The 17512-nt window shown below is 33.8% G+C and overlaps 2 protein-coding genes across 4 annotated transcripts in view; both read left to right on the forward strand.

Annotated features, from left to right (window-relative positions):
• LOC115447638 (dual oxidase) overlaps nucleotides 1–1519 on the forward strand; it is a 50911-nt gene extending 49392 nt beyond the window's left edge. For 2 of the 3 annotated variants that reach the window (XM_030174803.2, XM_030174804.2), the window contains exon 25: nucleotides 240–368. In XM_030174803.2, coding sequence (XP_030030663.1) covers nucleotides 240–368 — 129 coding nt within the window. Of the gene's footprint in view, nucleotides 1–239 lie in introns of all 3 variants that reach the window. The other variant, XM_030174802.2, reaches the window with a different exon arrangement.
• Nucleotides 1520–7352: 5833 nt separating this feature from the next.
• Nucleotides 7353–17512, forward strand: part of LOC115447632 (dual oxidase maturation factor 1) — a 62260-nt gene continuing 52100 nt past the window's right edge. Inside the window, exons 1-2 of the mRNA XM_030174792.2 lie at nucleotides 7353–7564; nucleotides 16393–16567. The gene's annotated coding sequence lies outside the window, so the exon portion shown is untranslated. The remainder of the gene's footprint in view (nucleotides 7565–16392; nucleotides 16568–17512) is intronic.

The following is a 17512-nucleotide window of genomic DNA, read 5'->3' on the forward strand; positions in this document are numbered from 1 at the left end:
AGCTCTACGATACTGTATAGTGTGATATACATATCATATGTAGCGTCCTACAGGACGATGTATATCACGATTTTGTAACTAATTGCTGCATACGTCTAGTTTGAATGTTTTTAAATGAATTTGACAGTTGCATCGAACACTTCTACAACTGTCAATTTAATAGTAGTTTTTCTCGGCAACAAGTTGGCGTCAGCGCGGCGAATAATAACAATATTATCGATTCATTTCCATTTGTACAGGTGTCTAAAATCGGCGTGTTTTCATGCGGTCCGCGGCCATTAACGAAGTCCGTGATGTCTGCGTGTGAGCAAGTGAACCGGACGCGGCGGCTGCCTTACTTCATACACCACTTTGAGAACTTCGGGTAAACCGGCATCGAACTGTATAGGCTATCTAGTGAAGTTGGGTATTGGCTAGTTGAAATTTCTTAGGCAATCTGAAATTAATAGATTATGGAATGTACTAATGCTTCTATCAAAATATATTTTAATATGAATTTATATTTCGATTTCAAAATTTATTTCAAAACATTATGATTAAATAGTAGATATAATTAACTATTCATTTACGTAATTGTTTAACTTTTGATATTAGACATGCAATACGAAATACACATTTGATAAAGATGGTAACACTATATTTTGCGAGTTATATTCAACAGTCTAATACCCTTAACGACGTTTCCACATAAATATATTCCTACGAATTTATTCGCCGCGAAGATTTTTCGCAAAAGTAAAGTTCCACAAACAGCTTTACTTTAGGTTAAATATTACGCTGCAGTAGAAAATTGATTTTATCTCGAGGTTTTTTAATATAATTAACGTTTTAGAGGCTTATCTAGATCTTGAAGAGCTCCGTTGCTTTTAAAATGAATTAAAGGTACCTATCTACGAATACTAATTAAAGCAGTAAAATGTACTTTACTCTTAAGAAATAAGCTTTCAAATAAATATTTAGTGTGCTTCGAAATAATAGTTCTCCCACAATTCAGGTGTTCAAAACATACTTTTACTTTACTAAAACGTTCCTTTTGGGTCAGACTCCTTGAAATATACTTTTTAGGTTTCTTTTAAAAACGCAATGTCAAAATGACCCTTTATAAGACTTCTTTATGAACACTATAAATGGTTCTATCGAAGATCTGTAACTAAAATATTTGCTAAACTTTTCGCGCTCCGACCTGCTTTTCAAACGTATCACATGAAAATGTGTCCTCACATTATGGTTAATTCTAACTTATTTATTCATAACATTATATTAAGCTATTATTTTAATCGAATTTTATTAGCATTAAATTAGTACAAAATCACAAGACGCGTTTTAATGTACAAAATAAATTATTTTTTAAACATAGATAATTTAATACTCACTTTGGTCTGTTTTTTTTTTCAAAAACTGTGTATTTGTAAATAATGTAAAATACAAACGATTGAAGTATTGGCTACTAGGTTAATAAGTAGTTGATAATTTAATGTATGTTTTAGAGTATTATGTAAATAAATATATTTATGTCGCATCTGATTTTTATTTCCTGTCGATAAAACATCCCTAAAACGTTTTTTTTTTTTCATTTAATAAAATACAGTCCAAACAAAGAGTATAACTGCTTATTGAAAAGCAAAATGAATAAAAAAACTAGCGCTCCACTTCTCAAAACGTTTGTTTATTTATTGACACAACCTAAATATTACATCATTATAAATTAAACGTAATTGCGCGTAGATCATAAAAAGGAGCTACCGTATCATTACTGGTAGAGCATAAAACTTGTACTTGAATTATTTATGGTCAGTAATTAAGGCTCCTCGCTCTTAATTCAAAGTAAAAGGCAGACAATAATAGCCTTGTAGATAGGGCTGACACATGTTCGCTAACTGAATAGTAGACTGACACACATTACGTTAATAATAATTAGATATACTTCAAGAGGGATACATAAAAAAACGAATGCAAGCATTACGAAAGTCTTCGAGCCTGCGCAGACGTGACGAACTTTTATTACCAGAAACATAACAGATGCTGGCAATAAGCTGTCAACATTTTTCTCTACAACTATTATAAAACTGACAGTTGTGTCAACAGTTATGGGTATGACATTCAACAGTGTAATAAAAATCGCCAATGTCCATTGACTTTCTTAAACAATAAATTAAATGCAGTTCGACTGCCTTAGCGACGTAGTAGTAATGCGTGCGCGCTATGAGTACGACAACTGCGCTGAGGTCCTGGGTTCGAATCCCGGGTCAGGCCAAAAATAATTTTGACTGGGTTTTCCATCTTAAAAATTACTGAGTCGCGACTCGGGATCAGGAAGTTGGCAGTGTAATACTTCTGTTCCTTAAAAAGGACGTAAAGCCGTTGGCCATCCCTTTCCGGTTGTGTCGGATTGCCGCCTTAACGGACTATGAAAGTGAAAGAATAAAGAGTGCACTGTATATTGTGCACACACTTGTGTACTATATTAATTACTGCTGACCTAGCTGATCTCCGTAAATATTAGTCGCATTTATTAACAGGGTAGCGCAATAGAACTTGTATATTAAAAAAATAAAAATAAATACAAAAGATATAGTTAAATACAACTAATGAATTACAAATAAAAAATTAACAATTCAATAAAAATAAATGACATTCGCGCCTTAACGGCAGAGAGGACTCTATGTCAGCACATCTCTATCGCGACCGCAGATTAGTAAAAAATCTCTTCAGCACTCCGATATAATTGCTAATATTTCTCTAGACATTTTCTCCTTGAGAGAATGAATGGTCTTCCGGCTGTTTTTGTAAACAAAACGTCTGCTTAAGCCGCAACGTATACGGCGTATGAACAAATCCGCTTCCGATCAGGAATTAATAATAATTGGAACGGCTAATTAGTCAAAATCGAGCCGATGATTAATGAGATCGCGTAGTACTAGTTAAGTAACATCTTTTCATTATGGATTGAAACCTACATCGACCTAATGCACAAGGAACATCCGAACATTCTCAATCGAGTTATTAATATGAATTCGAGCACAACTTTAAATGTCACATAATTAATACTTATGCAACGGACATCTTTGTATCCTGTTTTTTCACATAATTTATTAATAACCCAATGGCAAGTTGCTGTAACAGCTTCCTATTCTAAAGCAGTACATGTAAACAATGAATTAAATAAAAAAAAATCGGACTCAATTACTAGGAGTTAGCTTTATAGACTAAACCTAATAGTTTTAAACAAAGCGTCAGTGAATACAGTTCTACCTCATATTGCAAATGGCTATTCTGCTGAAGTTTACAAATATTGTTCCTGAGTAGCAGAGATCAGTCAAACTTTACAATTAAGGCCACGGCTCACTGTATCTATCATGTTGCACGAGCAGCCGTCCATTCTACTAGACGATCAAACCCTCGCAATCACAACGGTTTACGTTCATATTAGTATCGCGTATTCAATTTAATATAAACTTAATAAATTAAAATTAGATATAGAATTTTGACATTCAAATAAAACTACTTAATTGTTTGATTCACATTTGTTTATTTTTTACTCCTGAAATTCCGAAGACTTTAAAGCTTTAATAGTCACGGGGCGGACTGAGCGTCTTAGTCCGAAACGAATATCGGGGAATTATCTGTTAAATAGTATATTTTTAATGACAGAGTTGTTATCAAAATGATTATAAATTAAACATATTTCAGACAACAAGCAAATTCTAAATCGATTAGTGGATACACTACTTCATAAACAATTTTAGAAAATATTAAGTACCTACCATATGGCGCGCGATAGAGGCCACGACAATACTTAATATTTTGTAAAAGTATATTTGATTGGCTATAAAAGTTTGGGCGCATTAAAAACTATATTCAATAATTAAAGCGAACAAGGCTGGATAACCAAATATAATAAACAACATATGTATGTACATACATACATACATACACAAATAAATACTTAAATATAACCTAAAGCTACTGGACACAAAGCAGGTATTAGTAGAGCCATGACATATTATGTAGACGTTCCTTTTTTATGCTAACGATTCTTAACAATAGATCAAGGAGATGTAATCCGCAAATGGCGTGTACAACTCTCATAACTCACATTTTGTATTAACATTAACGTGGCTTATTCATCGTAGGATTAAAAAATATATTATACAATACTTAATCTATGTTAGTGAAATAATACATTTATTATATCACGAATGAATAAAACACGACGTTGGAGGTCAACAGAATTAAACACTGGGATGATTGCATATGCGAATATAATGGATTTCTTTTGAAATTCTTAATAGCTACGAACTAGGTTGGTCGTTAGTAATTTTAATTTTACTACGGTTTACAAACTTATTACACTTTATTAAGGTAACATTTAAAACGTATCTTTACGCAAACCAAAATTGAAATATGCATCATGTTTATGGTATTATGGGCAGTTTTCTGTTTTTGTTTACCACAGCTGTGTAGACCTCGAACTTGCTGACGAATTCCTGACACCATTGACTTTCACAGCCTACGGGCTATAAATTACAAAAGACTGTAATAAAACTGAATACAAGGTTCGCCAACAATAGACATAATGACCCCTAACCTTTTAAAAGTATGTCTTTTTTATTATTGATTATTTTAACTATCTATCACGAACTTCGAATGAAATTGAACATCATTATTTCATTGAATGTAATGTCAAACAAACTTAGTTCTATAAGCATTTGTAAATAACAACGCTTGCACATACTTATTTTTTACAATGCTATTGCGAATAAAGAAACGAGCAAGATAATGTATAGACATCTATAATTTAATATTTTCATATTTCATCAAGTTTGTATATGACAAGCGAAACATTTTTCACGTAGAATAATTCAGCATTAAACACTCACTATCCATTTTTTTTTATACGGACACGGCTATATGACCTCACCTGCACCTGATTGTAAGTAGAGTGGGGTCCAATGGAATGTCGACTGACGAGAGATAATTACCCCTCGGTAGTCGACACAATTATGCCGGCCTGTTGGAACCGGATATATTGTCCCGAAACGCGACACACTTACATGAGCCACTATGGCGAATTTAGTAAACGCACTTTAACATTGAATAAAGGTGCCTCCAATGTAGGACTTATTTTAATTGCGCCCGCACTACCCACATAAGTATCGTGTAACGTATGCAAACGATTGCAAAACTTTAATTGATTTATTTGCATATCACACGGTAAATTCTAGCTTACAAATTTGGCTTGTGAAACGTTTAACTAACCAAATGGATATCATCTAGGTGTACAGCACAGCAGCCACAACATATTCTAAAGTAAAGTGAGGTAGGTAAATTACAAAAAAGGCTGCATATAATATTTTTAGGATAAAGTTAGGATGACGAAAGATACAAAATTTCAAAAGCTTCTACAGAGAATTACATGCTCAGAGCTTTTAACGAATAGGATGTGACGCATCGATTGCCTCAGACGTTACAAATTTTGGCAAAGTTTTCTTAAATAAGTGTTCATTTAAAGCAATTAAAAGAAAGTTAACGACCCATGTCATGTTGACACGCTCTGTTTACTTAAGAGCATGTTACGTAACATATTTGTCTTCATTAACGAAACGCAAAGGAGGGCGGTTAATGGGTCGAAAAACTGACCTTTTGCCAGTCGAGGCTTACAAATATCGTTCAACGCATCAAATATGTAGCCAAATACTTCCTGCAGCAAAACCATAGTAGACAAAGAGAAAAATGATTTGAATATCATTATAACAGCTTATTTATTTAATGTTAGATATAAAGTAACAGAAAAGCCAGGATTCCATAAATCATAGCACAGTAACAAAACATGAAAAACATTATCATTTCCGATATGGCATGTTATAATTTTTTTATGATTTTTAATAACATCGTGTAATGAGTTAATAACGCAAAAAGTGAATGTGTAGAAAAACGAAACAATGCAAGTGTATTGTTTAAGAGATTATGTAATTAAAATTAAACCATGCGGTTAAATAGTGTTCCGCAGAGGTAACATGTTTGTGATTACGCAGAGAAGCTACGTGTAGAAAGCATAAAATAATCGTTATGAGTAAGTAAACACGCCGATAGTGATACAGTGTGTGAAGATGAAGCCCGTTAAGAAAGCAAATATAGCTTATAATATGAATTCAATGCACGTAACTCAACTTCGATGATAAAATATACATATACCTGTTAAACAACTTTAAGTTAGTTCATAAACACAAAGTTTTATATGTTTAACATAAACAAAATTATTGAATATCGTATTATATTTAAATACTCTTAAGCACTTAATAAATATTCAAGCTCTAGAAACGTGAATACCCATGCTCCTAGAAACTGATATAAAGAGAAAGAAATTCGAATGGAATCTTACTTAATACTACTATCTTACTTTATTTTATTTCATACTTCTTGCTTCTTCATACTTCTTAGTAATATGAAAGTTTATTAAAATGTTTGTATCTTTGGATATTTGTTAGAAGTAAACGCAAAAGGAGCTGAACGGATTTGCATGAAATTTGGTGCACGAGTAGAACGTGTCCCAGATTAATACTAAGGCTAGTTTTTATCGAGATAATTTTCTTGTATACAAAATCATATTTTTGCAGACGTATTTTATAGATGATGATAGCGTCGTACAGGTAGCGAATCAATGGTGGTTTAATCTTGCTCTCACGCAGGCGAAGCCACGAGCAAACACCTAGTAGTTATATAAATGCAAAAATAAAAATATACCTAATGTGAAAATGATCGCTAGTTTTCTGCGCCAGTGCTATTGCGGCAGTACGCGTGCGTCGGCTCACTCGGCGCACTCTACTCGTCGCGGTTTCCTCATTATACGTTCGCTTTATGAGGAAGTTGATTGAAAATGAGTACTTTAAGTTTCGAATGCCTGAGCACCTGCATAGCAAAACGTTTCAATACTCTATACGCTCACTGAATAGCAAATTCTACCTATACTCGACATAACTTACAAATCGACAAGTTCAACACTGTCAATATAAAATATAAAAGTATAAACAATGCCTCTTGACCATAACATTATTTTCAAATATTTATAGTTTTTATTAATGAATGTCACGAAACTTTTGAGTTTCATGGGCGTTCTAGCAATAAAATAACACTTTCCGTGTTTGCAAACAATTAACAAGCTCTATGTAAGATGCAGAGAACACTACCGGAACCAAAACCCATTGAACCATTGAGCATGAATCGGATGGCGTTTGCAATTTTTCGCCGTGCGAATAAAAGAAAGAAATGACTAGTCGTCCTTTTCCAACGCACTTTCATTGGAGTGAGGCGCTGGCGCGGCATGCGGCGCGGCGGCTGCGGCGTTGTCGCGGTGCAAGCGCCACAGTGAGCGCGGGTTTAGTTTTCTGTGATCACGCGGCAGCGGCGCTCTCTGTCGGCGACCTCCGGAGTTTCGCAACCGTGAGACATTTCCTAGTGCAAGTGAAGTGCTAAGCTAATCGTTGTGCGTATCCGGCGGAAGTCCGCATGGTGCACGCTTGCGTCATCAGGGCGAGTCGCCGAGGGCAGCCTCTGATCTATGCCGGTGAGTGCGAGCCACACGCAGCAAGTTGCCGCGGCCGCGGGCTGCGGGCCGCGCACCGCGCGCCGCCCGCCGCGGCCACCCCGACATCCTTGTCCTCAATTAAAACAATTTACGGCAACTCATGTTTGAATTTTACAATTGTACTTTTGATACAAATTACTAAGAGTGTTCACAGCTAAGTGGTCAATTTACGCTTATTTGTTCGTTTTGCCGACAAAAATTATAATCATTTTGACACATTGACTCCTTTAAAAGGAGATAATTATAGCACAGCAACAATATTTGTTGACCTCGAATGTTCTGCGTGCCTACGTCTTACGCTAATGGTGTGTTATTGATTTCAAAAACTTAGAACGTAAGTTACTACGGTTCAGATAGATAAATATTTGACAAGGTAAAAAAATAATTATTATCAGATGTATGTTCTAATTCTAGAAAGCACTATCAATATAGTTGGTACTTAGGGCTGCAAGATCCATTGTTCAATTTCATCCTCAAATTTAAAAACACCTGAGAAGCGATTGAATATTGACAAAGCTACCGTTAAACCAAATATTTTACCAACTTAGCCTTTTTCACACATTAGGCTCTACAAGCGTTTATGAATATTGATATTTTTAACACAGTCACTCAGAATAAAAACCCTAATTATGAGCATGTTTTTAATTGACTTTAAAGTGTTTTTGTATTCTCTACAACTTTTATTGTTAATATAAAAAAATATAAATGAAACCTTTAACTTCTGCAAACATAACAAAACTAAGTACTGAGTAAGTTAACAATGGTAACTGACAAATCATTCAACTTTCAGATGATCTAAATTAATCTAGGTGTAACAGTAAATCTTATCAGAGTTCCAGATATTAGTCATAGTGATCGACAAGCATGAACTGGTTTAAATTCTACATACGAAGTCTACAGTTCCTGGTAAATCGATTGTGACCGCAAATCTAAACAACATAACATAATAAGATCGTAGATTTTCCGTGTACTTATTTTTACAAAATGAGAATGAGAACATACAAAAAATAAGTAATATAAACTAAAAAAACGTTTATTCGTTTACACACATCACATAAAAGCGACTTAATCACAGGATTCAAAACTAAACGATTGAAATAATAATAAGAGTTCATCAGGGAAGAAAAGTAATTAGTAATGAAGATGGAGATATAATCGTTGGAACTGCGTAGCAAATGGCATAATGTTTTATGATGTTACTGAAACTAATTTGCGGTGGTCTTAACACAGATTACTATGTTAGTATAGAATTTTCCTGTCTAGTTGCAAAGTAGCTTAAAACGAAAATATAATTATACAATCCAGTTTACTAATAGCGGCCCGAGCTCTTTGCATAATATTAACTTTCGTCTACAAATTTAATGGTTTATTAGAGAACATGACATAATTTATTTATGAATTTAAAAGTTTGTTACTTACTATAAAATTAAGAACTTGATCCTTTTAAGAATACTGTAAGGTAATAATATAAGTAATAAAAGATACTCAAACAAATGTTAATTTCCGTTTGGCGCTCAGTAGAGTTATTTTGCAATCAAATTAAACAAAAAAAACACGTAACCGTTTATATAATGTATAATATAATATTTGTAATACAACCTTAAACATTATTAGCGGACTTACGACTTGCCCTACTTGCGAATTGCAATAGAATTAAAGAGCACCAGCCGGACCGCTTTGATCAAAAATATTACTCCAATATACCTTCAACTTTAACCATGGCAATACAGTGTCGACATGTAAATATTTTAATATTCATAATCACAAGTATTCTTCCGTCATAAAAGTGATGATTCGCAAGTTAACACGCATTAACTAATGAATATGTATGTTAACGGGTATTCATAGCAATTTTCCTGTTACTCTGCTCAAAATTAGCCTCCATAACAGTATTCTTTGGGAAACGAGGTATAAATTGTGCGTTATACAATAATGTTATTGCACAAAATTTATTTTTGGGGTCGTTCTCATCAACTAAAACTCTAACTAACTAACTCGTCGGTCGTTCTCATCAACTAAAACTCTAACTCTCTCTCAACCACTAAAACACGAATTTAGATAATGTTTAATTACATAAAGATAATTAATTACGTAATAAGGGAACATTGAAATAGATAAACTATCAACTTTTGTGTTAAGTGTAGTTTTGAGCTTTAAATAGGTTCAGATAAAGGACATAAATACCTTCGTTTTATTATCTTGGCTATAGGATCTAGTCTATACAAGCCCATATCTAACGCATCAGGACGGTTTAGTGACCCAGATCACGTAAATCCTTTTTGTTATCAGATTGCAATAAACTTTACGCCATATTTAGAAACCAACACAATGGGACAGAACATAAAGTGTCTTGGAACAGTAAATCACAGGAATCACAGTTGTGTGGAACCATAAATCGTGGATATAAACATTTGGTTAAATTGAAAGTTACTCTGTATACTAACTCTGTAATATACCTATACATTTACTAGCTTTTGCTCGTGCCTACCCCGCATTATTTTTTGCGGGTTGAAAATCCCGCTATATATTTTCCCGGGATGAAAAGTAGCTTATTTCCTTTCCAGGATCTCAAAGTTCAAACCATCTCCATACCAAAATTCATCTAAATCGGTTTAGTGATTCAGCCGTAAAAACGTAACAGACAAATAAAGTAACTTTCGTATTTATAATATTAATATGGATATACACGATCTACCACATCCTATGTGTAACTTTAGTATAACATACACTTTCAGGGACACCTAGTTAGACTGATATTACCATTTCAAATACACATTTATCGAGCAGCAAAGTAAGTTGAAAATACCTACCTATCTGTAGTGATAAATGTTAATTTTATGGGCATCAGGATAAGATATTATGTAGATTAACTTGATGCGTTTTAAATCATCCACTTTAAACCCCATGTTAATACAATAGGGAATATTTAAAAGTTCATTAAATATCTATAGATAAGCAGATTTTTTGTTGATTTCTGATTTAAATAGCCATTTATATAATTAAGGATGTTTCCAATTTGTAAAAGTTTCACTAGTTGTCATTTTGCATGTCTTTACAGTTATACTAAACCGTAAATAGTATGCACAGGTTTCACTTGTCAATTTTCTCTTTCTTACATCATTCATCGTCTTGTAAATTTCACCTTTGGGTGCATTCCCACCGATTCCAAGTGGTTATTACCTTTCTGTATAAATATCGGTCTCTTTGTAGTATCTTGTATTGCATCTCAATTCAGGAAGGCCATGAATATATTGAATATTAATTGGACATATATGTATGGAATTTCAAGTACGTACCTAATAAAAAACATGTTTATTGGGTGGTCGTATTATTACTGAATATGATTATATTTAATAATAATTCTAATTGCGATATTTTAGACTGCTACGATATAACGTATATAATTTTTTATTGGTAACTAATGTAATTGTATTCGCACTGTGTCGACGGTGCCTAGTCCTTTATTGCAACATTGCGCAGATGTAACTAGGATCTTGACATTTGATTGTAGTCACCATCTCGTACAACTGACTTTCTTTACGAGTTATCACTATTCAATAATATATTATATCACTAAGTGCCATTAACAACGGCCAAACCTCAACAAGTCTTACCGTTGCGACTCATTACATAACTCTTATTTTCATGATCACATTCTTTAAACATGTTTCTTTTGGAAACAGTTTACGAAACAAACCGTTTGCTATAGTAATATTTATCAAGTCTCGCCTCAATCTGCATAGAAACGTAGATATAAATCTAACACTAAAATCCATCATGAATATGCAGCGATCGTTAAAAATTTTACCGTTGTTTATTACATTCGGAACCGTTGGACGCGAATGTCCGCTGTTAGCCTCGTCGCGGGCAATTGTCAATTGTTTTAAAAATTAATTAATGTGGCTGAATGCTTAAACAATTGCATTGAGCCTAGACCCGTGAGCTCGTCTGGCCATTGTGTCACGTTAATCTCTCACAGATCTGTAGACGTGGGGACTCGGTAATTTCGTACACCACGTAAAGCATTTTCTCACGAACCCACACTGTATCTCTCTTGCCAAGCCCGATTTAATTAACGAAGCGGATATTCTCCATATTTGCTGTTTTGCAAATTTTAATTTTTGTTCCGTGTTTGCTGTACAACCACGTAGTAATATACCACTTTTGCGATTCAATTGTTTGAAGCGTGGGTGGGCTGTTTGACACACTTGCACACTGAATGGATTTATGTACGTGCAAGCCGTAACAGTAAGTGGTACGTCCAAATGTATTATTGTCAAAGAGATTTAGCACCAAATCACTAACACTATATTTTTTTCTGCACTAAAGGAACAATGTATTGTTTATGCTACATTACGAAATCTTGTACTTTCCGTCATGTAAAACCCGTAAAAGTTTAAAAGATTGGAAAAGAGGAAACATTTTGATACTCATTTTAATCCCACTGACCTTCTGGAAACCAAAAACCCACCAGAAAAGTGATTACTTCATATTGCGGAGGAAATTCTTTACGTCGTGGCTCTACATTCGTTACAAAAGATGTTTGTGTGAAACATTAGTCTAATTAATGATCACAAACAACGCTTCATGCCTATTAGCAATATCAATAACAGCCACATAGGAGACTGACGTTGGCAGTCGAAGAAGAATTTCGGGCAAGGACGCTCGTGATCGATGTTTGTGCGACCACTGTTGCGCAAATTTCACGCGTACGTACATATACTCCTTATTCTCGCTATTTCGACATTAAGCTCAGTGTTTACAACTATTTTCGTCTCTTTCCCCCTTGCATCATCGCGTATACACGCTCGGAGCAATGGTTGCTATGTAGCGGCAAACGTAAAAGTCGAGTGTGTCTAGAATCGGCACACTAATGCCGAACTAGCTGGTCGAGATGCGATCCTTACCATATTTGCGCTTGCGTTTCCCCCGTGTTTACTTTAAATACGTGTTAATGTCAAAATCCTTCTGTCAACGTTTTAGTTGATTTATTATGTTGATGACTTGTAGTTTATTTTCGAAATTCGCAAAGCTTTGTACACAAAGATATTTCCTTATAAACGATCATAGCATTATCAGACAAATTACTAAAGCTTCAGAAGTTTTCCATAAAACGGTAATAAGAACCCAAATACTTAAGTGCTATCTGCTGCTAAAATTCCGTAACCAATCTGCGGTCAGCATCGCATAACATCGTTACTTTATAAGTAATTATTACCTCAAACTTCTTGATATTGCTCGTAAGGTATGGCTACTAATTAAATTGTTTTTCATTAAATGCCGTGACTTCAGGTACCAATTTTAAGGCCGATTAAATTTTGCCTAAACTTTACGAAATCACCTGCTACAAATGTGAATAATTGAAACAAAACAATATTGTAAAACGAATACAGATGTGACATTATTTGTTGTTGTTTTTTGAGAACATGACCTTACTTTGAAAACCTTTGAGCTGGCATTTTAGTAATGTCTAATGTACAGGATAACGATTTCTTACTACCAACGTAAAATTATAAAAAGCCGAAGTGTAAGGGCATATTCATTATTTAAGCTTTAGCACACAAAGACTGTATACACTGTCGATGAATTTCGGGTTCGTTTTCCAAGTCAGAAAACCAAACTAGCGTTAAGTTTTTCAATTCTAAAAAGCCACTAAGTTGCCTGAAGTTAGAATCTGTGCAAATTATAGCGATAGGCTCACCAGTCATCACACCATGATAAGATGGAATGTAAAGCCTGGCGTAAAATGTATACACTAATTACTCTTCTAAATAACCCTTAATTAAGGGCGATAAGTAGCGTGAGTGTGTGTGTAATACATGTGTGACTTAATTTCATAACAAATTTGATGTGTCAGTCAATCAAGATCCTCTCTATCGTCAGAATAGATTACCCTTCCATATTTCTACACCTTTAAAACTAAAATTGCAAACCTCTCATTCGTTTCGTATGAAATCACGTAAAGCTAAGATTCAGATGACAGTATAATATATCTAAATGAGCCACTATCGAATCGTGACAAAGCCCATAATGCATGCGGCCGAGATCCGAGATCCATTAGTGTAATGAATAATTATAGCCGCTTTGAATCGAGTGATTGCCGCAAATGCCACGCTCTGCCGCGGGTCCTGGCAAACCGATACGAAGGCCGAGTTTCGCAACAGAACAAATAAAATTTTAACAATCCATAAATTAGGCATTTAATGAGTGTAAAGGATTTGCCGACGAAAATAAAACGTTAAGTACGTTTTGACTTTTAACTCTTGCATTATAAGAATTATTAAATATGCATTCCTTTTGCATTATAGATTGTCGGTTTTAATCCCTGTTATACTACAAAGCAACAGTAGGTTATTAAGGATTTTTCCATTTAGTTGCATCAAGAACACACTGCAGCTGCTATTTTATTGTAGATGATTTTGGTTACACGTATAAATATCTCTTTCTATGACATGTACTGTCGTGCATATAAAAATAGCACATTACCTACATGCGACCTGATGTGTGATCAAGAAGTGATTCCGGTTTGCAATAATTTCTCCTGCATTTAAAAATATAATGCTTACTTCAATCAAGTCATTATATCTATTGAGTTCTCAGTTAATTTTTATCTTAACACTGTTTTAATTTATTCTGAATTAGCTCTATAAGTACCGATGCTTTTTTTATTGTCTTTACATCCATATAATACTATTATTGTTAAATGATTTCTTATGTTTACCCGAATGTTAGACATTAAAATTAAACTATTTTTCAGATTTTAACGCGGTTTTAATATTTTAGAATATTACTATTACTATTATTGTTATATATACAAGGTATAAAAAGCGTGCCTATAATAATGGAAAACTCATAATTATAAACCCTGTGTTAGACCTTTTACTTTGATCAATATCTTCTAAAGTGCATTAAAGGTTAAAACTATAACTTCTGATGTGTACGCAACTTCGATAACTATTCCGATATTGAGAAATAATAATTACAGGGCCGATATTAAAAAATTCGTTCTTCAATTATTTAGTAAATATTCCGTCGGCATATGTCTACGCCGTTACAATTAAAAACTTATTTATACTACTACATTTTTATGTAAAAGAAAATCTCAGCAATCAGGATTGTTACTTGATTTGATTAGATCCTACTTTTCGCGGTATAACCAGAAGAATAAGCTAAGTTAGTAGAATTTCTTTGTTAATTATGCTACGAACGAAAACTGATTTGATAATCTAAATCTGCCCTTCCAAATGTACCTATAACGGGTACTCGATAATTATTATACTTCCACAGGCATGTAGTCTTCCATAATTATTCCAGCCTTATAATATATAATTAGGAGAAATCTCCTATAATACTAAATCTAGCCACAATCTAAATATGAAATCTCACGAGAACTTCAATCTCATAGAATTTTCAATGCATAGTTTACTAAATGTGAATTTTGAACATATCGACACAACTTGCGCAGACCTTAATGTTCATTTGTGAAACGTTAGGACACAACAATCCTGTTGGTTTCACGTTTTAATAAATATTCGTAATCGACAGGGTACGTTACAGAAATGACAAACGCAAATAAATTCTCACGATCCACTCTCGTACACTAACGATGTTTTGCACGCCGTGATCTAGAATAATTGATGAAAGGCGCTCTGTAACACGTATTTGTATTGCCTTAATCAAACTCGTGCGTTCTAAAATTTACCTCACCGGCATGGTGAATATCAAAATGTAACATCCTCGGACATTTTAATGGTGACATTTATTCGATGCGCCATCCATCATTCCTCTCACAATAGTAAAGATACATTCACATTTACACTTTGTTTACGAAAATAACGTATAATAATACATTGCACACAAACTTAACCGTTTTGACTAAACGTCTGCATCCAATATTACGTTTCCCCTTGATACGGTCTTACGCAATTATGATAGCGATCTTTAAAACCGTAGAAGCTTCGATTAACCTGACTAAATGTACAAGTTTTGTGTAAATTCTATGTATCGTAATGCTTATTCGCATTGACGTCACCGTGCATGGCGAAATCAGTTTTTTAAATCAAATACAAAATCGTGAGCTTTAACACGTCTACGCAAATAATTTAAAAAAGGTGTACATATTTAATACATATTATAACGCTATGTTAGGTAATAATTTCATGTCAGCTATCTTCGATTAAATAGGTGAGGTCCGACGTCAGACCTTGCCTAAAATGTTGGACTAGTAACGATAGTTTTGTTTACACTACATAAAACGTCAGTGAAAATATAAAATAAATACTTACGAATGAGTACAATTGTTATCCATCAATATAGAATAGGTTAAAAAGTGTAAAAATAATTAACGTGCTAATCTGTTACCGTATAAAATATTCGTCCATCTAAATCGATGCAACATAACAGAAATTACGCAAAGTGTGAATATTAACACCCGGAACTGAACACCTCATACATCAGTGTGATACTAACAGCCATCATTACTTTATATTTCCTATTAATCATTATATCATATGTCTTACTATGTTTAGCACACGGCTCCGTTCATATAACAGACCTTTCTTGGGATAAAAGTACCATTACGTACTTTATCGAGTAAAAAATGTGTATCTGAGTGCCAAATTCACCTTATATCACATATTCACATATCCTTTCAGTAGATTTGCTTTTACATACTCCTTAAAGAAATTTAAATATCTTCACAAACTTTCGCATATTAGTAAGAGTGCACAAATAAGTAGGAAGTAGATATAGTTCTTGCAAACCGAACATAAAATCATGTTTCTAATACAAACTTGTTTTTGTTACAGGGTTAGATACCGGACCAATGAGACTAAATTCTGTGCATACTGAGTGATAATAAGTGTAATTTTGCCGTGTGTGCTCCGACGATGCGTTTTATTAGAGAAATGGACAGTGAAACGCGCGTATTATAAACAAACGCGTGGAAATGAAAAGGGAAAAGTACAAGGTCATCATACACGGGTGAGTCCATACTTTTATATTCATAAGTACTTCTTCTAACCAAAGGCCTCCTCTACTACTGGGAGGACTCAGTACACTATATTGGCCTAGTGCAAATCGGCAGACTTCATATACCTTTGAAATTCTTATAAAGAACCACTCAGGTACTAAAGTTTCCTCATGGTGTTTTACTTCATCATTAAAGCAAATGATAATTGCAAAGAAAACTCTCATAACTTTAAATAAAAGCCGACTTACCTAAACATTATATCTATATAATATGTAACGTGTAATACGTCGGTTTAATTGCGTTTTCTAAGTAGGTTATTGTAAACAATAAACAAAAGTCGGACGCAATAATGTTCTTAATACAGTCAGTCAAATTTTATGAACATCTTACGTATATGTTATGACACAGAGCATTGTGTTTTAAGTAAATATAGTGTTGCAAAGCAACCCTATGACAAATCACAAGTAACGCACGAGTAGGTCGAAAGAAACCGACCGCGAAACAATTGTTGTGTTATCGTAAAGAACAAAAGGATTCGATTACGTAGTCGACGTGGCTGCTTCAGCCACCGGTCGAAACAGAAGAAAACACCAAATATTGCATATTAATTCTGGGTGAACTGTATTTTTTTCTGGCTGAAAAAAGGACATGTACAAAATTTAAGTTTAAGGCTTTATTTATTATATGACGATAGACAACAATTGTACACCTTCGGATATAAAGATGTGAGTTTAGATTATGTTATGAAAAAAGGTAAAGGTCAAATTTGGTGATAAATTGTTTATTTATTCTCAAAGACAAAACCACATTTATTATGTTACATTAAAAATATGTATGGGTGTGTTCGATTTTAAAAAAGTATGTTGTTCTTCTTTTGTGAAAACAACATAAATATTAAAGTTACCTTATCACACTGTTCATCTTGATCAACGCTGGTTACGATATATATTTCATAA

The sequence above is a fragment of the Manduca sexta genome, chromosome 14 (genome assembly GCF_014839805.1).
Source record: "Manduca sexta isolate Smith_Timp_Sample1 chromosome 14, JHU_Msex_v1.0, whole genome shotgun sequence".
Taxonomy (NCBI): Eukaryota; Metazoa; Arthropoda; class Insecta; order Lepidoptera; family Sphingidae; genus Manduca; species Manduca sexta.